This window comes from Alligator mississippiensis, chromosome 3 (assembly GCF_030867095.1).
Source record: "Alligator mississippiensis isolate rAllMis1 chromosome 3, rAllMis1, whole genome shotgun sequence".
NCBI lineage: Eukaryota > Metazoa > Chordata > Crocodylia > Alligatoridae > Alligator > Alligator mississippiensis.
The window spans coordinates 133571010-133594713 of record NC_081826.1 but is presented as its reverse complement, the minus strand read 5'-3'; the positions used below and the strand labels follow the sequence as shown (position 1 = coordinate 133594713).

General features: G+C 46.5%; 1 protein-coding gene across 1 annotated transcript in view; it reads right to left on the bottom strand.

The window, feature by feature from the left end:
* LOC102564684 (orofacial cleft 1 candidate gene 1 protein homolog) overlaps nt 1-23704 on the bottom strand; it is a 59911-nt gene that overhangs the window by 13551 nt on the left and 22656 nt on the right. The window contains exons 5-6 of the mRNA XM_059723532.1: nt 12745-12831; nt 5218-5301 (exon numbers count right to left, since the gene is read on the bottom strand). Of these exons, the coding sequence (XP_059579515.1) occupies nt 5218-5301; nt 12745-12831 (171 nt within the window). The remainder of the gene's footprint in view (nt 1-5217; nt 5302-12744; nt 12832-23704) is intronic.

The following is a 23704-nucleotide window of genomic DNA, read 5'->3' as shown; positions in this document are numbered from 1 at the left end:
ACGACACGGTGCAGGGCCGGGTTGTGGACCAAGGGCTCTCGAAGGAGCTGCGGGAACCGCAGGTGCCTGGCCTGGGGACAGAGATGGAAGGCCGCCCGCCAGGCCCGCACCACGCTGCGGTAGAACGGGGGAAGGACCGCCCCGTTCAGGAAGGTGAGGTCCAGTTGAAACAGCTCCCGGTCAAAGCCGAGGCCCCCCACTCGCCGCAGGAATCGGCACGCCAGCTGTCGCCACGGGAGGTGGCCCTCGGTGTACAGGAGCCGCTGGAGGGCCTGCAGCCGATAGGCGGCCACCCTGCTGGCCAGATCGATCAGGCCCTGGCCCCCCTCGCCGGTGGGCAGGTAGAGGGCAGCTCGTGGGAGCCAGTGGCGTCCGTCCCACAGGAAATCGACCAGGAGCCGCTGCAGTCGCTCCAGTAGCTCCGGCGGAGGGTCCAGCACCGCGCAGCGGTGCCACAGGGTGGCCGCCGCCAGGTTATTGATGACGAGGACGCGCCCCCGGTAGGAAAGGCTGGGCAGGCGCCAGCGCCACCGCTGCAGGCGGGCCTCCACTCCCTCCTCGAGGCCGTCCCAGTTGCGCGCCATGAAGGTCGTCGGCCCCAGGAACACGCCCAAGACCTTGAGGCCCTCGCGGCGCCAGGCGAGGCCCCCCGGCAAGTCCGGCGGAGGCCTGCCAGTCCATGCGCCAAGCAGCAGAGTGTCACTCTTGCCCCAGTTGATGCGGGCGGAGGAGGCGCGCTCGTAGGCCCGCTGGCAATCTGCCAGAGCCCGCACGTCTTCCCGGGTGGCGAGGAAGACGGTGACGTCGTCCGCGTAGGCCGACAGCCGGAGACGAGGGCCAGCGGACGGGCCCGTGGCCGATGGCAGGGCCACCCCACTCAGGCGGCGGCGCAGCGCGTGTAACAGCGGCTCGATGGCCAGGGCGTAGAGCATGCCCGACAGCGGACAGCCCTGGCGAATGCCCCTGCGCGCGGGGAACGGAGCGCAAAGCACCCCGTTCACCTTGAGCAGGCTGGAAATGTCCCGGTACAAGACCCGGAGGGCCCCGGTGAAGAGGGGCCCAAAGCCAAAGGCCTCCAGCGTGCGGAAGAGGTAGGCGTGGCCCACGCGGTCAAAGGCCTCCTGGTAGGGAGGATGCCCGAGCCCCATCATCCGATGAGGCTCCAGCACCGCAGTCCCCGGCCACCCCAGCCACTTCGGCCGGGGCAGGCAGGGGGCAAGGGGAGGCGTCCGCCCCTCCACCCGGTGGGGCTGCCGCACCGAGGGCAGGGGGCGCCACAGACGGGGGAGGGGGCGGTGGGGCCATGGTAGTGGCACCAGCCCCTCGGCTGGACGATGGCTTCCCGCTGGAGACCCCGGTCCCCTGAGATGGAACGGAGGGGGAAGGAGGTCGGGAGGAAGAGCTCCCAGCCTCCCTGGGCCTGTCGCGTGCCCCAGAGGTCGACGCGCCGTCTCTCGGCGCTGCCGCAGGCGGCGATGGTCCGGCCGCCTTGCTCCGAGGGCACTGCGTGGCCAGGTGGGAGGAGCCCCCGCACTTGAAGCACGTGGTCTCTCCCACAGATAGATAGATAATAAACCGCCGCCCCTCGAGCGTGAGGCTCAGGGAGCGAGGCAGCGACTGGGGGCCCTCCTTGAGGAGCATGAAGACCTGCCTCCGAAAGGACAGGACGTGCTTGCCCTGAGGGTTCTTGTTTCCCATCGGCAGGCGGCGAAAAGGACTCGCGGGAACCCCATAGGGCTCGAGTCCCCTGGCCAGCTCCCGATTGGAAACGTGCGGTGGGACGTTGGAAATCACCACCCTCACTGCCTGAGTCTCTAGGGGCGTGACAGGGTAGTGGACGCCCGCAATGTCCAGGCCCTCCGCACACACCCTGTCAACCAAGGCGGGCTTGCTCAAATAGATCATCGGGACCGTGTTCACGCGCCCCGCGTAGCGGATGGTACGCCATCCCAGGAGGGCGGCCAGAGCCTCCACGCAAGCCTCGAGCCCCACATGGAGAGGGGCATGAACCCTCAGGCCATGAGACAGTGGGAGGTCCTGAGAGACATCCTCATGCCAGCTGCCAGGCGTAGGAGCCGCCATTCCTCGCCAGGACAGGGTTAAACTGCGAAGCGCAGCAAAAAAAAAAAAAGCCTCAGGCTGGCCCTGGGACTGGGAGGGGGCTGAAAACGCCCCAAAATCGGCCTGAGGGGGGGCAGAGCAACCCCGCAGGGGCTCAGGGCAAGCCCCAAGGCAAGGGGAGATGGCAGGGACCAAGGGAAGGGGCCCTGGGGGAGGGAGGCAGCAGAAATCAAAGGGACATCTCAGGCGGGGGTGGGGGAGGGGCAGAGGCAAACGAGGCTGCCAGAGCCCAGGGGAAAAAGGCTCAGAAAGTGGGGGGAAGGGGCAGGGAGGGGGTCCCCAGGGACAGGGTGGGGAGAGGCAAGGGTTTTTTTGGGGGGGGGGACAGGAAAAGGGGGACAGGGAGTGCGAGGCAACGAGCTGAAAGCACCTGAGCTGGAGGAGCTTAGAAGGGCTTCAGCTGTCGGCGGCCATCTTGAAAGAAAGAAAGAAAGAAAACCCAGCATGCTCACACCACGCTTAGAGCCATTCTTTTCTTCTGTTCTTTTTCTTTCTTTCTTTCTTTTTTGAATATAGAGTGAATTACTGAGAAATGATGAGTAAACTATACTTGCTGTTCAGGAAAGATATTTTCAATATTTTTCTAAAACCAAATAAATCCCAAGACTAAAACTGATGTTAATATGAAGTTTAGGATAAGAGTATTTACTGTTAACTCAAGAGGAGAGGGATAAGGGAGCACAGGGTAGGAGAAGGGGGATTGGGAGAGAGAGAGAGAGAGACTCTTAGGCCTAGTGATTTGAGCACTCACCAGTCCCTGCTCCAGTAAATATTTAAGTATTTTATACAAAATGAAGCAGTTCCAACAAGATAGACTATTCCCATGTACCAAGGGGAAATCCTAACCATTGAATTAAAGCGGGAGTATGCAACCTTTTCCAGCTTGAGGCCAGAATGAGCCACCTTGAGTCAAAGGTAGGAGGACAGGCAGGTGATAAGACCTGGCTGCCATTGCTGCCTGTTCCTATGGTGGCACATGGGGAGCACCTTAAACCAAAGCCTGCTGCCAAATGCTGCCAAAGCCCCATACTGACTGGCCAGGTCCAATGTTTCTGCAGGCCAGATTTGACCTGTGATCTGTAGACTGCCAACCTGAGGGCAACAGCACAAAAGGGGGACTCTCCCCACTTTCCCAACTTTAGTTTCATGTATCTGATCTGGAAAGAAAATGTTTTCCACCAAAATATTTATAAAATGTGACTTAAACCATTTTGACTTGACTGAAACTGCATTTTTTTTTTTTTTGGTGAACAAACTATTTGCTAAGAAAGAAGTAGGCATTCCTTTTCCTAACATTTTCCATGCTTTGTTATGGTGATGCTCATTAACACTGTACAGCAAAAGTATATGGCAGTGTACTGAAGCAGGAAGGCAGAAGGATGATCCTGTGGTTAAAGTACCCACAGTACCTCCATTCATTTGTTTGGTTTGCTACAGACTTTCTTAGTAATGCTGGGCAAGTCACTTAGCCTCTCTATACCTGTTTCATGTGGAATAAGAAAACTTACAACCCTCAGAGGGGCGTTGTGAAGATAAATAGATTAAAGATTGTGAGGCACTCACATACTTTTGTAAAGGGGCCCAGCTATGTTCTGTAGAACTACACCACAAACCAATACTTGCAACAGAAATAATGCTGGATTTACCACAGCAAAACGTGTTTTCATTTTACCCTATGTCATTACACGATAAAAGCAACAATCAGCTCCCAGCCTACTTTGATCTTATTCAGTAATGTGGAACTCCACATTAACATGTAGTAATATTGGGTTTGCTAAAAATCTATTAAAGGTTTTTGCTTACACTATCTGCATTTATTTAGCTATGGTAGTTGTAGTTTCTTTTCCTTGCATTTACAATGGGGTAGGATAGAGATTACTGATATGACCACTGCCAGTTCAAGGGGTTTTGCTACCCTAGGGAAACTGAAAAATGACTGCCTCTTATAGAACAAAGTTACTCACAAACTAAATAGTCATAAAATACGTTGCTGTGGTAAAGCTTGGATGCCCTAGGCAAACACCTGTTCTGTCTCTCCAATAGAGTAGGTGTAACTGTGAAACAATACAGAAACCCTTTAGATAAGAGTAGAAAACACACATGCATGCATGCAAAAATAAATAAATAAATAAAAATTAGTATGAAGAGGAAAAAAAGGCATTAACTTGCAAATCATCCATGCTCCCCCTTATCCAAATAAGATAGAGAGACACAGCATGTAATAGGTGTGATGCTATTGGTTCCATGTATTTATATGATGTTAAATAAATATCATAAAAGCAAAAAAAACAAAAACAAAAACAAAGTAAAGCTGAGAGTTTGGAATTGAGGAGCCTTACTCTTGCATCCTTTGACAAGAAGAGAACTACAACTAAATTTTGAATGCCCCTTCCCTGCAGTCACAATTTCTAACAAGATTGTGGCTGGAACTGTCTAATCTGGATACTGCTGTTACAAAACTGAACCTCTTCTAGACACTTTAAATATCTTCTCCCTCAAAATAGCTGTGGTAGGTGGTCAGCACCCATAGGAATAAAGTCACCTTTACACAGAGATTCATGCCTAACTCTGGTCCCAATATTTTTAGGTGAAATTCATTCCTCTGCGAAGAGGCAACCCAAAGACTATAGAGCAGAAGTCAGTAACATAGGACCCAGGGGCCAGATCTGGAGTCTCTGGATCCACCCTGAGTCTCTGGATCCACCCTGTGGTGCTGGAGGGTTTTACCTGTATCTATGCCTGCGCCAGGGCTTGGTGTCATCACCACGTCTACCCACCACCCTTACCCCACAACTGCAGCGAAGTCCCCTGCTGCTGACATGCTGCCAAAGCCCCCTGGCTCACATTGGATCAGAGCCAAGCCTGGGCCTTGTAAGGTTTGCTGACCACTACTATGGACTACTTAAGTCTTTCTTTGGCCTGCATTCATAAATAACAAAACATTTTGGGCGTGATCGTATTTGCTTACATTAAATTCAACATTAATTTTGCCTTTAACTTCAAGGGGTTCAGACAGAGCCTCATAATGTTAAACCAAGAAAACATTTCTGAAATAATTGTATACTCTTTCTTTAAGTGAAGGGTCTTGTTACTTACCAAGTGCTTCCAGTCTTTTATTTTCTTCATCTAGAAGTTTCATCAATTCACCATAGAGAATTTTCTCTTCTAGCTTCACAGGCTCTAAAAAAACATAAAAAATTAATGTTTTCACCACTAATATTGAAACATAAGGAAATTAACCAGCAAATAAGCCCTTTCAACCTTTCAAAACCAAATGCAGAGAATTAAATGCTGTAAAAGTGATCACAGTTTTTTCAAAGTTATGAAAAATACTGTTATTCCAAAAATAAATACATAAATAATTATCCATATGTTGTATCCTGTTTCATAGCAGCCTGGTTTTTCCTTCTTTGAGGTGAAAATCCAATTGCAATGATGAATGTATTGTTTTATAGGTACATGTCACCTGGATACTATTTTGCTTTCTAATAAAAATTATTTTCTCTGAAATTCTTGCACTACTGGATTTATATTAAGCAATTAAAGGACAGGTGTACATGATGACAACACACTGTATATAGCTTAAATTTGAAAACTTTCTGAATATCTCAGGCTGCCCATGAATGTGGGTGTTGTGGCCAACCTCTTCTCCCAAAATATCAAACAAACATTTTTTCCCCTAGGCTTGTCCATAGCAGGGGTAATTTCCAGATTAACTCAAATGTTTTGAATAACACACACTAAATTTCAAAGTCAATTAAGGGATTTTGGATGCCCAATTTCAGGTGCCTTAATGGATTTTCAGAGAGCAAGTTTTCTTTAAGAATGTCTTAAGACTAAGGTGATGGCACATTAAAAAGTAGAAGTGTTGATGTTTTTTCTGCAACATAAGCAGGTTGAAATAGAATCACATACAGACACCTAAGTCCAATTAAGTACCTAATAGAATAAAATATGAGCCCATCAATTTTGTTTGGAGTTACTGCTTGGAAGAACACCAAAGAATTTAGTAAGGAATAATATCCCTGCTAGAGAATTTTATACAACTATTTTAAAAATAAACTATGGAGAAATACCACCCTCAATTAAATATGAAAGGTTTCTGAAGAAATTTCCAAGGAGCCCTATTTCTCTAGAAACACACTGCTTTTCTCCTTATTAAATTCTTAGTACTTTCTGTATAAGATAAATCCAAACAAATCCTGCTTCAATTGCTAGCTTTTTCTTTCAGGAGTACCATAGGAGCCACTACAAAAGGTTCTGGGGCACATCTGAACTCAGAAGAAGCTAAAATGTATGCAAGGAGATCAAAGTTCCTTTCTTCAGCAGATGACTAGAGAAACAGAGATGTGGCAGGAGACAGGTAGTGAAATAGGCAATGAAAGAAAAGGAAAGCCATAAATGTGTTTACTTTTGTAATGTTCAGTCATGACATATATGGATATGAATCATTAATCTAAAAGCAAAGTTCCTCTCCAATCCATGGCCTAGCACCACCTAGGCAATAATGGTCAGTAAATGAATAAACCCATCTCCACATAGCATTGTAACTGTTCTGTAGGTCTCAGCAGAACAAACCTGAGTGGACTACCATTGCAAATATGCCCCTAATAAATTGGGCTTTCATTGGCCTTTGAGTGACAGCTCTGGCAGAGGAAAACAAAGAAAAATTCAAAAGGACAACCATTTAGACAGAGTTCTTCTCTTAGACATAGTCTGACCTAATATGTAAATGTCAAAAGAAACAAAAAATCAGTTGGACTTTCCAAGGGTTTTCATCTGTTCCAGATAAAACCCAAGGGAACATTTAAGATGTATATTATATAGCTAGGATTTCCTGACAAAGACAAGAGGCCTGAAAATAAATTGATTATGGTAGAAGTATGACACCCCCAAAAGAAGAGCTGGCTTGTATTTATACACACACACACACACACACACACACACACTTGTACACCTACCTCAGTTCCTTTCTCTTCTGTGAATATTAAATAGAAAATGGATTTTTGAAGGTCATTTATTAAATGAGCCAAAGCCACTGTCACTAGGAATAAAACCTTCCTCATAAGAAACTTGAGCTTAAACAAATCATGTGTTTCAACTTCCTAAGGATCATACTGATATCCTGTGACATTCTGGCCTCTCACATGGGGGTTGAAGAAAGCAGGAGGAGGATTTATACACAATCTGCCCTTAACAAAGCTGAAGCCTAAGTACTAGGTGGAAATCATTCAAGTCTGATTTCAAATACTCTTATTATACCTTTAAACTTAGGTGCTCACTTAACTATCTTTTTAGCAGCTGCACCAAGAAGGAAATTCAAAATATCCCAGTTAGATGTCATGCATCCCTGCACAGTTAATGAAGAGCCTCTGGAGATATCCAAGAGTGATTAGGTTTAGGCACCTCAAGTGTTTGTGTATAGAAAGGACAACAGTAAGCACCTCCAAAGATGAATTAGATATTTAGAGGTAACATCTCAACAGGAAATGCTAAAGCACATGGGCATCTCTGAACTCTTGGCCTTCTGTATCTATCCACTATATTTCTCTGTTTACCTGCAAATCACAACACCTAACTGCACTTCTAGGACAGATGCACACAGGGTTTCTGAAGTCAGACAATTCAATGTGTGGTGTTGATGCTCACATTTTGCCCAATAATCAAGTAGTTAGAATATTTGCCTAGTATGTAGGAGACCTGGCTACTAGGCACCCTTTTACCTGGGGAGGACTTTTGAGAGGATCCATCAGGCTACAGGGCAGAATAAGGAAGGACACCCTTCATAGGATAGACAAGGATGCAAGTTATGTAGTAAGATTGAAAGGAAGCAAACAAGACCTTACTTCTGTAGCTTAGCAGTTAGGACAGGAATAGGCAAAATATGGTCTTCAGGCCAAATCAGGCCTGCCAAGTAATTTTATCCATCCCACAGTGGGTCCTTTGCCACCCCCCAGCCCAGGCATGGGGGGCAGCTCAGACTATGGCGCATGCAGCTGGTCCTGCTGTCCTAGGGTGCACAATGGGGCTGGTGCAGGGGCTAGACTCCACTTCCTGGCAGCTTTGGTGGACGTGGCTCCTTCTGGCTGCTGCTGCTAGTGTTGCTGCCACCACCAGACTGGGCCCCAGTGCCCAGGCACCCTGGCTTATCCTCCCCACACCCACCAGATGAAGGGCACTGGCAGGGTCTCTATGGAGACTGGCCAGGGACCCCTGCAAGCAGGGTGCGCTCAGCCAGGTGGACAGGATGAGGCTGCGGGTGAACAGGGAGTGGCATCTGGGAGTAGATCAGATGGGTAGGGCTGGGGCCAGGGCTGCAGGGCAGTGACAGCACAAGGTCAGGGCCCAGGGCAGAACCACAATCCGCTCACCGCATGTCCCTGCAACAGGTGCCCGTTCCATGGGCAGGGGCATGCTGGGAGTGGATTGTGGCTCGTTCCTGGGCCCCAGCTCTACACTGTCACCACCTTGCAGCTTTGGCGCCAGGCCTAGCCTGCCTGTCCTGCTCCCAGACACTGCTCTCTGCCTGCCCACTGCCCTGTCCAATCCCATCCACCTGGCTGAGCACACCCTGCCCAGACAGGTCCCATGATGGTCTCCATGAAGATCCTAAGGCTGGGTTGGGATTGCTGGGTGATGACAGCACCCAGAGCCATTCAGGGAATTTTGGTGAGCTGCTGTGGGCTGGTGGGGGAGCAGGGGCAAGTGGTGTGCTGACCTAGTCCAGTGCAGAGGAGGGGGAGGGAGATGCTGACCCAGCCCATGACAGCTCACCAAAACTCCCTAGGTGGCTCTACAGCCTAAATAATTGCCCACCCCTGGGCCAGGACATTCCTCTGGAAGAGAGGAGCCCTAGATTTCAACTTATGCTTCTTAAGCATGGTTTGTAAATTTGTACATTACATTGTAATTGGATAAAGAACAGAAATAAGCCTGGCAGCAGTAGTCCAGAACCCTCCATCCTAGAGCTAGGGGTTGTTTGTTTTGTTTTGTTTGTTTCTTTTCCTTCTGGCCTTATGACTCTTGCAATCATATCTGCCCAGTGATCCATCTTCGACAAGAGGGATAGAGAAAGCTTTACATCCCTTATCTTTTCCTTTGAAACACCAAATACACCATATGTCCATTACAGAATACAGAAGACAATCTAGCTACAGATGAAGAAAAGGGTGAAATAATTTAATGCTTTTTTTTTTTTTACTGTAGTCATCACAAAAAAGAGGCAGCTACCAGATGAGTTCAGTTGGCAACAAAGGTAGGAGAGAAGGCAAACATCCTCAAGTAATGGCAGAACAGGTCAGGGATTACTTCGAGAAACTAACTACTTTCAAGTTAGCAGAATCAGATGGGAATAACCCTGAAGTACTGAAACAATCACTGAAGGTAAAATCAGATCCATCAGCTAACCTTTCTGAGAACTCATGGAGGTTGGGTGAGGTCCCGGAGGATTGGAAAAGGGCAAATATAGTGCCCATCTTTAAGAAAGGGAAAGAACAGGATCTGGAGAATTGCTGACCAGTCAGCCTGACCTCAATACCTAGAAAGACCATGGAGTATGTCCTCAAGGAATCTACTGTGAATCATCTAAATGGGAACAAGGTGATCAGAAAGAGCCAGCATGGATTCAACAAGACCAAGACATGCCTGACCAACCTAAATTCCTTCTATAATAATGTGACAGGCTGTGGATGGGGGGGGAGGACATCTGATTCGATATACCTTGACTTAGCTTTTGACACACTCTCCCATGATATTCTCATTAACAAACTAAGGAAATGTAGACTAAATGAAAATAACGTAAGGTGGATACATAACTGGTTGGATCATCATGCTCAACGAGTAGTCATCAATGGCCCAATGTCTAGTTGAAAAGAGATAGAAAGTGGGATTCCCCAATGGTCTGTTTTGGGTAGATTATTGATTAACATTTTATTAATAATTTGGATGATGGGATTATATGCATGCTTAGCAAATTTGCAGATGCCACCAAATTCTAGGCACTCTAGAGCTAGAATCCAGAATGACCTGGATAGAGTAGGGAAATGGTCCACAATCAATTAGATGTAATCAACAAGGGCAAATGCATTTTCCTGCATGTTGGATGGAATAATTGCATGTACAAATACAGACTGGGAATGACTGGCTAGGCTACAATACTACAGAAAAAGACCTAGGGATTACAGTAGACTATAAACTGAAGAGGAGCCAACAGTGTGCTGCAGCTACAAAAAAAAACCCAGCAGCACACTGGGTTGTATTAACAGGAGTGTCAATTGCAAAGAACTGATTCTTCTGCTCTCCTCAGCACTGGTGAGGCCTCACTTGGAGTACTGTGTTCAGTTTTTGAGCTCTATACTTCAAGAAAGATGTGGACAAGTTGGAAAGAACTCAATGAAGAGCAACAAAAATTATCAGAGTCCAGAAAAACATGATGTATGGGGAAAGGCTGAAAGAACCAGGACGGTTTAGTTCGGAGAAAAGAAGACTGGGTGTGTCTACATGTTCATTAATGTGCCATACTTACAGCGCATTAAGTTTAGTACCTGTAATGACAGGTACTAACTTAATATGCTGTAATTGGTGCTACTGCACATTAGCTGAGATGAACAGGTTTTTTGTGATGTTAATGTGCATTAGACTAAATCTATTGTGCATTAGCACGGGCTTTGCCTGCCTTGCTAATGCACAGTAGAATTAGTCTTCTGCTCTTGAAGCATCTTGTGTAGATGCCCCCACAAAATGAAACAAAAATGGTATTTAATAACAGTCTTAAATGCCTGAAGGTTGCTTATAAAAAGAGAATGGAGATGTGTTTTTCAAGTGGGCATAAGAGACAGGACTAGGAGTAGTAGCCTCAAGCTGCAGCAAAGCAATTTTAGGTTGGAGATGAGGAAAACTTGAGCACTGAAACAGAGTACCTAGCGAAGTTGTGGAATCTTCATCCCTAGAAGATTTCAAGGGCAAGTTGGACAAACAGTTGGCTGGAATGGTTTAGTCAAGGATGATCCCATCTTAAGCAGGGGACTGGACTTCATGACCCACTTTCCTTTGATCCTATCATGCATCTTTTTGTTAGGTCACACTCTTGCACAGTGGAGGATGTGCATTTAAATCTCCTCTGTGAGAGGAGTGCCCAGAAACTAGTTAACCTGTATCTTGGGTGAACTCTCTAGCCACAAGGGTACTGGGGAAAAGATGGATACAACCAACACTTTTGAGCTGAATTCAGTGCTCTTGACTCAAGGAAGTCATGTTTTTATCCAGCCTAAAGATGTGGGGCTTTCTAGGGCTGTAAGCACACTCACGTTTAATTTCCAATGAGTCCCTTTGAATCGTTAATTAATGCATGAGTCAAAAAAATAATGAGTTTTTAGGGTGAAAGCAATTTGAATCTCTCTTTAGCATTTAGGCATCCAACTTCTGCCTAAATCCTGGTTATGCACCTACAGAGGCAATTTGAATCTGGTTCCTAACCTTTACGCATGGTTTATAGAGAGTCAAATTACAGTGTCAGTGAAGCCAACATATAATAAAGCCTGTGATTTCTTTCAATTGTGTGTATGTCAAAAAGCTTGTGCCCTGAAGACAGAGTACTTTGTAGTCAGAAATAGAAGTGTGTCGTTCACTTTGACGGTGGTTTAAGATCCCTTTTAAATTTTACACAACTACTTCAGATCTACACAGATCATAGCATCTATAGATTTGACTAGGAACCTGTACCCAGATGAGGATTGTTGTACCAGGTTCAAAAGTCAAGGGCTGGATAAAAAACATATGGGAACTCATGTTTGCATGCCACCACATTGCTGGTGCCTAATAGTGGAAGTATGACCAAAGATTGGGTCTTGCAGTTAAACAGCTCATTACCATAATAACAATCATACTTAAGTCCATGCATACTCAGAGAGATCTATTCTTACCCTCACTCCAGCCCGTTTTAATTTCAACCTCTTGATAGTAAAGGAGACATTCTCCTCCTGCTCAAAGAGAAGGACAACATCTGCTGATTAATTTGCCTTGCATCCACACAGAGCCTGAAGTGTAATGACTCTGCATTCCCTGCAGCAGAAAGAGCCTGCATTTTCCAAGATGAAGTGGCCTATTGCCTGCACAGATGACACGATTCTTCCGTATTAGGTAACTGCTTTAATAAACTGAAAATGGAAAAGAAGTATTCCTATTTCTTGGCTTTCCCAAAATATTGGGTATAATCCGGCACTCTTTGGTTAGGTAAAAATACATTTAGTTTGACAGCATTTTCTCTTTAATGTGAACTTCAGAATCAAGTCTGTTAAAAGCATGAAGTTTGTTACTTCGTTCTGGATTGGATGCTTTAATGAAACAGAACATGCAGATAGACTGTATTCTTAGCATGTGCTTCATTATGCAGCTAAACTACTAGACTGAATACAGTGCAGTCTTGCTTTCACCTGCCTGTTAACTCACTGTCCTTGATGAAAGACTACTTGTGCTGCCTATCATGTTCACAGTGGGTAAGACTTATAATTTAAATTGTAAGCCTCAATATTTAAATGGAACTGTATATGTGATCTTTGTCACCTCATTTTCATGAATGGAAAAGAATATTCTGACACAAAAATTACATACTTAATTCTGCCTCACCTTCTCCACTGACCTCCATCCCACACTGCCTTGGGTTTATTTCCTCATCCATCAATGGGTCAAAGTAATTTCTGCTGTATTCATTTCCTGTGGAAAGCACATGAAGTAAGGGTCAGCGATTATTAGAAGCACATGAACCAAAATGTTAATTTTGAAATCGACACCAGCAAGTAAAGGGGCATTTTTTGCTACTTTATAAGCTTAACTTTTTAACAAGTCTTCTAAGCCTACTAGTACTGCAATTATCATCTTGTGAAAGGTCAAAAAAGGTAATTTTGGAAACAAGTGCACTTTATGTTACTCTTACTCAGAAGCTAATGAGAAAAATCTCAAATTTAGATGATAGAATGATAAAAAGAAAAATAACTCAACATCCCAAACCAAAGCCAAATTATTCTTGAGACACACTTTACAAGTGAATGTAACCGTGGCTGTAAAGGAACTTGTGCTTCACAGCTGACCCTTCCAATTTTAACAGTTTTAAATTTCACCACTGAGGTTTCAACGTCTGGTGCATCTTTAATTCTGTAGTCAACCAGAGAAGTGTTTAATTACAGAGGAGATACTGAAATTCTGCCTCATTAATCTGAACAGCAATTATATTAAGTTGGGCTAGGTAACTAAACCAAGATTTTGATGGGATAAAAATACTCATTTAGCAGTTTCCATCTCAATAGCTGTCTTTATCTTCATCTTTAGCTTTAGGAAATAATCAAGTTTACAAAAGTAAAAGTCATTCATTAAACTTATCAAGGAACTGTGCAGTGTATATTTGCCCGGCAGAACTTCCTGTATCATCAGCGAAAAGAATTCTCTCTGCTCAAGGCTGAGTTTCAGCTTCCTCAAAAAATATCCTTGCTTTGGCAAAAAATTATCTTCCTGGTAGTCTCATTCAAATCATTGAGACTACAGGCCTAGTAAATTACTATTCAGCCTGAGCGGAGTTGGCAGATTTTAGCTCCAAAACTCATTTCAAAATTGTAGAAACAATGCTTTGCAGTTTACATCTCCATTCTTGAAAACAAACAAAAGCCAAACATATGAGAGGGTTAATGCATCCAAGACACACTATAGCAATCTGCAGTATATTTGTTTTAGGATCAAAAATAATCCAAGCAGCAGCTCCTTTTCAGAGACTAAATGAAACTCTGATATGAAACTAGGTTTAATTTATATTTCTAGACTGGCACATTTTGACTGTCAGTCTCTGTTCTTTCAATGTAGTAAGTACAAGAACTGAAAATTTGCTTTACCTTGAGGTCTCAATAAAGAAAAAATAAATGAGTTTCATTTTTGTTACTTTATCTGTCAACAACTACTAGGCTGGTATGAATCTTGGCAGTATGTAATCAAAGTCTTATGTACTGCAATAACAGAGCTATTCTACCTTATTCACTGTAATTGTTTTCCTCTAGCACAAAGCACTGTGATTCTATAAGAACACCCTTTCATATGTTGGCAAAATAATTCACCCATGTGTTTAAAAAAAAAGAAAGTGATGATGCATCTCTTTATTCAATTGCTTCATAGCTATAAATGTAAACTACTGGGAAGTGTATGCTGTGAACTATACAAAGTGGTACTAAGCTACTGCATGGCTTTTTTTGGTCCTCTGTACCGAGACATATTGCACTGTTTGGGGGATGCAATATAGAAAACTTTTCCAAAAATGAATACAGAGAGATGCAAATGTTACACTATTGCTCTTTCTATCTTTATTATAAAGTCCTCCTTGAGAAACTGTAAAAACCATCTTGTTCAAGGAGGAATCTTCATTCCATATTCTTATTATAGCCTTCTGAGGAGAAACAAGTATTACCTCTGTTGCCTAGCTAACATTTCTCGACTCCCTCCTAGAGTGTTCATCTTTATGCACTATCAGGAAGCTCCATCACTTCTGTCAAAAATAGTGGAAAGTGAAAAAACATTATTTACTAGTATTATCCAAGACACCCAGGCCCAGGCTCTTGTCTATCATAGAAGCACCATGGATTTAAATTACTGAAGTTATTTAGAGGTTAGAAACACTGGCCTTGAATCATCCTCCTCCAGTTCACTAAATCCCAAGGCTGGAATGCAGCTGTCACAGTGAGCTAGAAGTGGCAGTATAATTTCTTCTTGTGTCCAGCTACCACAATTATAGTTTGCTTTTTTCCCCAGTATCAGGTACATAATATGCCCCTGCCTATAGCCCTGACAAGGTCTTCCCAAGTGCATAGATCCTCAAAGAGTGGGCAAACCAACAGATGCTCCATGGTCTTTGTTTCACACCACTTGTGCCTGTGTCATTAGTGTTACCCCACTTCTGCATACCATCTTTTGACCTGCTGACTCTTGCTTAGAGTCAAGAGTTAACCATGTCCAAGTCAATCTATCTTGCTCCATGCCTGCTGCCCATGCTACATTCCTATGACACTCCAGATGAAGAAAATATATTATTAAAAACATATTAAAATACTACCAGGGCTTCAGTGGAACCACTCCAAAGACATGTTCTTTATGTATAGAAGCGTTGCCTATTTGGAGTTATTTGGTCTTGTCTTTTCTTGTCTAGGTCCATCCACATTATGGGCTAGGCCAACTGGAACCAGATTCTGTGGTATTTAGGAACTGTTGTATAAGCATTTCAGGCAGATTGTCCTCAGCTGGTGGATTATAGCACAACCAGTGAATCTGGTCTGTTGATTCCATGAATAAGGCCTGTTTATTTTAGTTTTAAAAATACTAAATTATCAATATTAGTCAGCATAATATGTTGCCAAAGGCATTTTGTTACTAGCAGGAATTTATGAATGGATGACTAAGTCAGCATTTGCTTTTGGAAATATTTGAAAGTATATAACATGTGAATTAACAGTTCACTGAGCGAATTCACTTTGTACTCCTTTGTGATATAGACACCATGAATTAAAAGTTTCTGTGGTGTTTGCTTAAAGTTATTTTGAACAGCATTACAAAACTTACTGGTTTTGCTTGGCAAGATACTGCAAATATTTTCTCTGTTTCAGAGCCATGTGATTTTTTTATCATTGGGTTTTGCTTTAATCAGACTCATATCTCAACTTCATAATCAGTCCATCCCTCAAAAGCTTTAGCTTATTACATGTTATAAACAGGGTGGAAGCCGATGAATTATTCTATGTTCCCATAAAGCTGGATGCAGGTACTTTTGACAAGTTGGGTTATAATCCAAGTAGGCATAGCTTGGCTGAAGTCAGTGGATTCCTCTGTTTGTACTGAAGAAGAACACAAAATGTTCATGGGATCCAACAACATGCTACCAGTGGCAGATCCAGATGGATGCAGCAGTGTAGTTGTACCCCCTTTAGCTATTCGCCATATCCATGCATTTGGGCAGACTGAACAGTGCCTTTACCCAGCAAAGACACTACAGAATTGAAATAGACCATATTTTTGAAAAAGGCACCCAAATACCCTGCAGTAACCTACTACAGTACAAGAAAACACACCCACTGACTGTACAGCCTTGGTTGTCACCTACCGTCTCACACTTGAACCAATAAGAAGCAACATGAAACAACTAAAGGACCAGCCCTTGAGAGAAATATTTCCAACCTGCCATCTCTCCCCACAAGCACACACACACACTACTGGACTTCGAACAACCCCCTAACCTTGCCCAATTCATCATCAGAAGTAAATTCCCATTGATCAACAGGCACCTAATGGGGTCCAGCCCTGCCTTAACAATAAATGCTAGACCTGTCAACTCACCTCTACTGCCACAAAAATCAACTACCCACAACAAAACTGTGAGACTCCATGGATCATGCATGTGGCTATCCCAAAATGTGGTATACCTCATCCAGTGCACAAAATGTCCTCATGGAAATTATGTGGGTGAAACTAGATAAAAACTACACACCAGAATGAATAATCACTGAAACAACATAAAGGACAGAGCCACTAGAACACAAGTAAGATAATTTTTTTCCACAGAAAAAACACTCCCTGGCTGATTTCATGGTTTTTGAGCTTAAAAGAAATATACCAAACACCTTTGAAAGATGGGGTTGGGAACACAAAATTTGTTACCCTATTGGATTACAAGCACCAGGGACTTGAGACAGACAGTGATTTCAAGGTCCATTATAATCAGGGATCCAGATTTTCCACTCACCATGGAGAAACATGGTAAAACCCAGATTCTCATTTTAAGGTGAAAAAACAGATATTCTCTTTAAAGGACAAAAACACGGGAAATGGTGGGTTTCCCCTTGCAGGCTGGCAGAGTTCCAGCCTGAAAAGGGCTGGGGGGAGCAGGAGAAGGGTGATCATTAGGGGGTGCCATGTGCATGTGTGCATTTACACATGCACATGGCTATCAGGCAGCTCCCTGCAGGTAAGTCTGGCAGTACAGTGGAGGGGGAAGGAAGGGGGGGGGAGGGTCAGGACCCCATAGGGAGGGAGGGGGTTGGGAAGGACTGGGGCTGCTGCCCAACCCAGGTGGTTTATGGGGCTTGAGGCCCAGGGCCAGAATGCATGGCTGCAGGACTCAGGTAGGGAGCAGCATGGAACCACACTTGGCTAGACCAGCGGGGTGATAGGGGGGGTCCATCTCCCCACCACTGCAATCCCTCCTGGGGGGGCATTCACCCCACAATTTGTGTGTGGGGTGGGGGTTATGGGAGTTCCCCACTGCAGGCTTGGGCTCCCCACCCTGCTGCCCTCCCCCAGGGCCACCTCAGCCCAGCAGGTGGAACCCAAGGTGGCAGGGCAGAACAGGGCAGGGAATCTCAGTGTCATCACTGCAGACCCTGCACCACCATCACAAAGCATCCTCTGCCCACCCAACAGCAGTGGGGGTGGCAGTGTGGAGTTGTACCCATTGCTACTGCCAGCAGGCAGGGGATGCAGGGCTCCCAGCAGCAGCAACAAGCTTCTCCACCCTGGCCGACTCTGCTCTGCCATTCTGTGTCCCACCCACTGGGCCACAGAGGCCCCCAGGTAAGGGCAGCAGGGCAGGAAGCCCCACGCCCACAGTGGGCAGCCCGCATCCACTCCCCCCTGCCCCGCTATGGGCTCTTCTCTGGCCATGCTGCCCATTGGGGAGAGGCAGCCTGGCTCCACGCTCTGCTCTGCTGAAGCAGCTGCTGCCTCCTATGGGTGGCAGCCAGGGCTCGGGCACTGTTGGGGGAGCAGGGGGCTGCAGACCCAGGTCCCTAGCCCCATAGCCCTGGCAGCTGGGGGCCCCCTCTTTTAAATAGAGAAAACCAGGATCCATGAATAATCTACCTGCTACTCACCAATCTACTCTGCACTTGGCACATGATAACCCTCCTGAACAATTTTTTTTTTCATCAAATGCATCTCTTTTTTCCAATATTTCTCTTCTTTCCTGTTTTTGTTTCCATGTCAAGTTTCACACAGACTTTTATGCCATCTGCTACTTTAGCTCTGCTGTGCCTGCTTTTCACCCAGAGACCCAAGGAAAGGTACTGTGATACCCAAAAGCCTATGTTTATTCCAACCATGAAATTGGTCCAATAAAAGGTATTACCCACAGAAATTCTTGCCTCTTGCATATTTCCTGAGCCATTACAGAACCAACATCCTTTCTACACAACCAAAATTAATGAGACATTTCAAAATAACTATTATAAAACATTTCAATTCACTATTTTGGGGGAATTTCTTCATTTCCAAAATTTGAGATTTTAAGTGTCAATTTGATTTCAGATGGGAAGAACTTTTAAAATCTTAAGATTCTTGTGGGACAAGAAAATTATTTTCTGCTCAGCCTTACCAGTCACTTAGGACCAGATCCTGTGTGCTCTTCACTCACTTTCATTTCATTAAGCTTCACTTCCTATTACCATTCACTTAAAGTTATGTGGCCACATAACTGCAGATTTTGGCATACACATACAGTTGGGGATTCATCATTGACCATGCCCAGCTCAGTGGGACTATATTCCATCCTGGAGGAAATGGAATCACTGGTATATATGGCGTTTGCGCAGGCGTTCGCGCCAGAGGGCGGGCTAGGAGGGCCAGGAGTGGGACTCCTGTAGGGGTAGGGCGTAGACACCGCGCAGGTCTACAAACAGCAGCTTGTAGAATGGTGTCTACGAGGAGTACTGCTAGGGCCTCTGCCCAGGGGGACAAGGCTACCAGGGGCAGGTCTGAGGCCTCCACCCAGACCGAGCCCATGGGGGAGCCGGTGTCCCCCTACCTCCTGGCCTGTGGGGTATCCCCAGCAGGGCCGGGGGGAGCAGAGATTGGGGGCCCCCACACCTGTCCAGCAGGTGCCCGTCTTAGGGCTCTGGAGGCGCAGGTGAGGGAGCTCCGGGAGGAGGTTAGCAGGCTGAGGGGGATCAGGGAGGCGGAGGATGAAATTGACAGTTATTTCCTTTCCCTGCAGGCCCAGGCACCCAAGGAAGAAGCACCCCGGGGAATACCCTCCACAGCAGAGTGGCAGACGGTCACAGCCAAGACCGCAGCGGCACGCAGTGAACCGGTACCAGCTTCTCCAGTCCGACTGGTGAACAGGTACGAGGCCCTGGTGACCCTGCAGGAGATGGAAGGGGAGGAGGACACCCTTGGGCAAGAAGAAGCACCACGTTCTTCACACTCCAAACAGATCAAGAGATCCACGATGACCCAGAGGAGGAGGCGACAAGTGCTCGTCATAGGAGACTCCATCCTGAGAGGTACGGAAGGACCCATCTGTCGCCAGGACCCCTCGGCACGAGAGGTATGCTGCCTCCCTGGAGCAAAGATTCGGGATGTGACGGAGGTAATCCAGGCCAGGATCAAGCCCACCGATTATTACCCCATGGTCCTAGTCCATGTGGGTACTAATGATGCGGCCAGGAGAACCCCCGATCACTTGATGGTGGACTACTGTGCTCTGGGCGGCGTGCTGAAGGAGTTCGGTGCCCAGGTGGTTTTCTCTTCCATCCTACCAGTGACCGGACGAGGAAGACGGCAGGAGAACTGCATCAGAGAGACCAACTGGCGGCTTCGGCAGTGGTGTCTCGAGGCAGGCTTCGGCTTCCTGGACAATGACCTGCACATCACGACAAGGGACATGCTCAGCTGGGATGGGCTTCACCTGTCCCCCAAAGGTAAGCGTGTGTTTTCTTCTAGGTTGGCGGATCTCCTCCGGCAGGCTTTAAACTAGGCTCGTCGGAGGGAGGGGAGTACGAGGGCAGGGGAAGCTGTGGACCACCAAACCATGTGGCACCCACAAGGACAGCCCAGCCTGAAGAAGGAGAACATTGGGAACCTGAAAGCCATGGGGAGGCCAGCACAACAGAACAGGTAAGGAACAAGAAGGTAAGAAACAATGGGCCCCATGGGACTGGGAGCGGGGGGGCAGCAAAGGCACCAGTCGCAGGGCTCAAGTGCCTATATACTAATGCTAGGAGCATGGGGAACAAGCAGGATGAACTAGCGCTCCTGCTTGCACTAAACACCTATGACTTAGTGGGGCTAACAGAGACCTGGTGGGATTCATCCCATGACTGGGCGGTACATATTGAGGGCTATAGATTGTATAGAAAGGACAGGTCGGGGAAGAAAGGTGGGGGGGTTACACTTTATGTCAGTGAGCAATACACATCAACCCTCATCAAGACAGAATCCGAGGCTGAGGAAGTAGAGGGATTGTGGGTTAGGCTACATGGGGGGCAAGGAGAAAGGGATTTGGTGGTAGGGGTCTGTTACAGACCCCCACACCAAGGGGAAGAAATAGATGCGGGGCTCCTGAGGCAACTCTCGGAGACCATAAAAGCTAAAGAGGCGGTAGTCATGGGGGACCTAAACTACCCGGACAACTGCTGGGAGACGCAGACAGCAAGGTCCCATCACTCACGCAGGTTTCTAACTTGTGTACAGGACCTCCACCTGACACAGGAGGTGCATGGTCCCACTAGGGGGAATGCCATACTGGATCTGGTATTGGCAACGGGAGATGACATGATAGGGGACCTCCAGATCGGTAGCTATCTGGGAGACAGTGATCACCTTATAATAGAATTCAACATAAGACGGCGAGTGGGTAAGGTAACTAGTAGGGTAAAAGTGCTACACTTTAGGAAAGCTGATCTCATTGCACTCAGGCGATTAGTCAAGGAAGCACTGCAGAGTAGGAGTTTTGATGGGATGGGTGCCCAAGAAGGATGGCTGTGCCTAAAGGAAACGATCCTTTGGGCACAAAGCAAGACGATCCCCGAGCGAGGCAAAAGAGGGAAAGGGGCCAGGAGGCTTCCATGGCTGACCAGAGAAATCCAGGGCAGCCTAAGGGCCAAAAGGGGAGCACATAAAAAGTGGAAACAGGGTGAGATCACTAAAGATGAATATACCTCCTCTGCTCGTGCTTGTAGGGAGGCAGTTAGGCGGGCCAAAGCTACCATGGAGCTGAGGATGGCAACCCAAGTAAAGGACAACAAGAAATTGTTTTTTAGATACATAGGGAGTAAAAGGAAGGCCCGGGGAGGAATAGGACCCCTGCTAAATAGGCAGAAGCAATTGGTGACAGACAGGGGGGACAAGGCTGAACTCCTCAACGAGTTCTTTGCCTCAGTGTTCCTAAGCGAGGGGCACGACAAGTCTCTCACTGGGGTTGTAGAGAGGCAGCAGCAAGGCGCCAGACTTCCATGCGTAGATCCTGAGGTGGTGCAGAGTCACTTGGAAGAACTGGATGCCTTTAAGTCGGCAGGCCCGGATGGGCTCCATCCGAGGGTGCTAAAGGCACTGGCCGACGTCATTGCAGAGCCACTGGCGGGAATATTCGAATGCTCGTGGCGCACAGGCCAAGTCCCGGAGGACTGGAAAAGGGCTAACGTGGTCCCCATTTTCAAAAAGGGGAGGAAGGAGGACCCGGGCAACTATAGGCCGGTCAGTCTCACCTCCATCCTTGGTAAAGTATTTGAAAAAATGATCAAGGCTCACATTTGTGAGAGCCCAGCAGGACAAATTATGCTGAGGGGAAACCAGCATGGGTTTGTGGCGGGCAGATCGTGCCTGACCAACCTAGTCTCTTTCTATGACCAGGTTACGAAACGCCTGGACACAGGAGGAGGGGTGGATGTCGTATACTTGGACTTCAGGAAGGCCTTCGATACGGTATCCCACCCCATACTGGTGAACAAGTTAAGAGGCTGTGATGTGGATGACTGCACAGTCCGGTGGGTGGCGAATTGGCTAGAGGGTCGCACCCAAAGAGTCGTGGTAGATGGGTCGGTCTCGACCTGGAAGGGTGTGGGCAGTGGGGTCCCGCAGGGTTCGGTCCTTGGACCGATACTCTTTAATGTCTTCATCAGCGACTTGGACGTGGGAGTGAAATGTACTCTGTCCAAGTTTGCAGATGACACAAAGCTATGGGGAGAAGTGGACATGCCGGAGGGCAGGGAACAGCTGCAGGCAGACCTGGATAGGCTGGACAAGTGGGCAGAAAACAACAGGATGCAGTTCAACAAGGAGAAATGCAAAGTGCTGCACCTAGGGAGGAAAAATGTCCAGCACACCTACAGCCTAGGGAATGACCTGCTGGGTGGCACAGAGGTGGAAAGGGATCTTGGAGTCCTAGTGGACTCCAAGTTGAACATGAGCCGGCAGTGTGACGAAGCCATCAGAAAAGCCAATGGTACTTTATCGTGCATCAGCAGATGCATGACAAATAGGTCCAGGGAGGTGATACTTCCCCTCTATAGGGCGTTGGTCAGACCGCAGTTGGAGTACTGCGTGCAATTCTGGGCGCCACACTTCAAGAAGGATGCGGATAACCTGGAGAGGGTACAGCGAAGGGCAACTCGTATGGTCAAGGGCCTGCAGACCAAGCCCTACGAGGAGAGACTAGAGAAACTGGACCTTTTCAGCCTCCGCAAGAGAAGGTTGAGAGGCGACCTTGTGGCTGCCTATAAGTTCATCACGGGGGCACAGAAGGGAATTGGTGAGGATTTATTCACCCAGGCGCCCCCGGGGGTTACAAGAAACAATGGCCACAAGCTAGCAGAGAGCAGATTTAGATTGGACACTAGGAAGAACTTCTTCACAGTTCGAGTGGCCAAGGTCTGGAACGGGCTCCCAAGGGAGGTGGTGCTCTCCCCTACCCTGGGGGTCTTCAAGAGGAGGTTAGACGAGTATCTAGCTGGGGTCATCTAGACCCAGCACTCTTTCCTGCTTATGCAGGGGGTCCGACTTGATGATCTATTGAGGTCCCTTCCGACCCTAACATCTATGAATCTATGAATCTATGTGTATAAGGCTGGCCAAGTCCTGAAATGTTAGTGGAAGAAAAGCCATGACTAGCAAGTATTAGAAAGAGGGGTGGGGGACCCTCCCGTTTTAGGGAGAGTCTTTAGTGTAGTGTTTAGAGTATTTGCCTGGGAAGCAGGAAACCCAGAAGGGGTTTCAACTTGTATCTTCTGCTTCCAAGCATTTTTCATTTCAAAATGTTTTACTACTAATTTACTTACATTTAATTTAAATGTTCAAAATTTCTGAACACAAAAATGCTAAATTTTGAACAAAACATTTCAGTTGACCCAAAAGAATATTTTTTCTGAATTTTGAGTTTGATGGGGGTGAGAGGAAGGGGAAGAACTGTTTCAGAGCATCCAAAAACTTTTTGGCCACTGAACAGAGTTATCAGTTGTATAAATAACTCAGCATAACTAGAATAGATATCACTACATGGCCAGTTCCCTTGACACTTCCATGTACACTATGATTCAGATCACCACAGAATTTAGCCCGATGAGGTATATTCTGATCCTAGTTGAATTGTTATAAATCTGCAATAGCTCTGATGAAGTTATTCCAGATTTATCACATAAAAATATGTCTCATAAATTCCTATGGTAAGAAGGTTTAATAAAATCTTCCAATTGTGATGATGACCATTAAAAGCAGCAACTAGATGGCAGGTTATAGCTAAACCTATAAAAATAAATCTTATTGAAGTCTATCACCACCACATGATTTTCCCTTT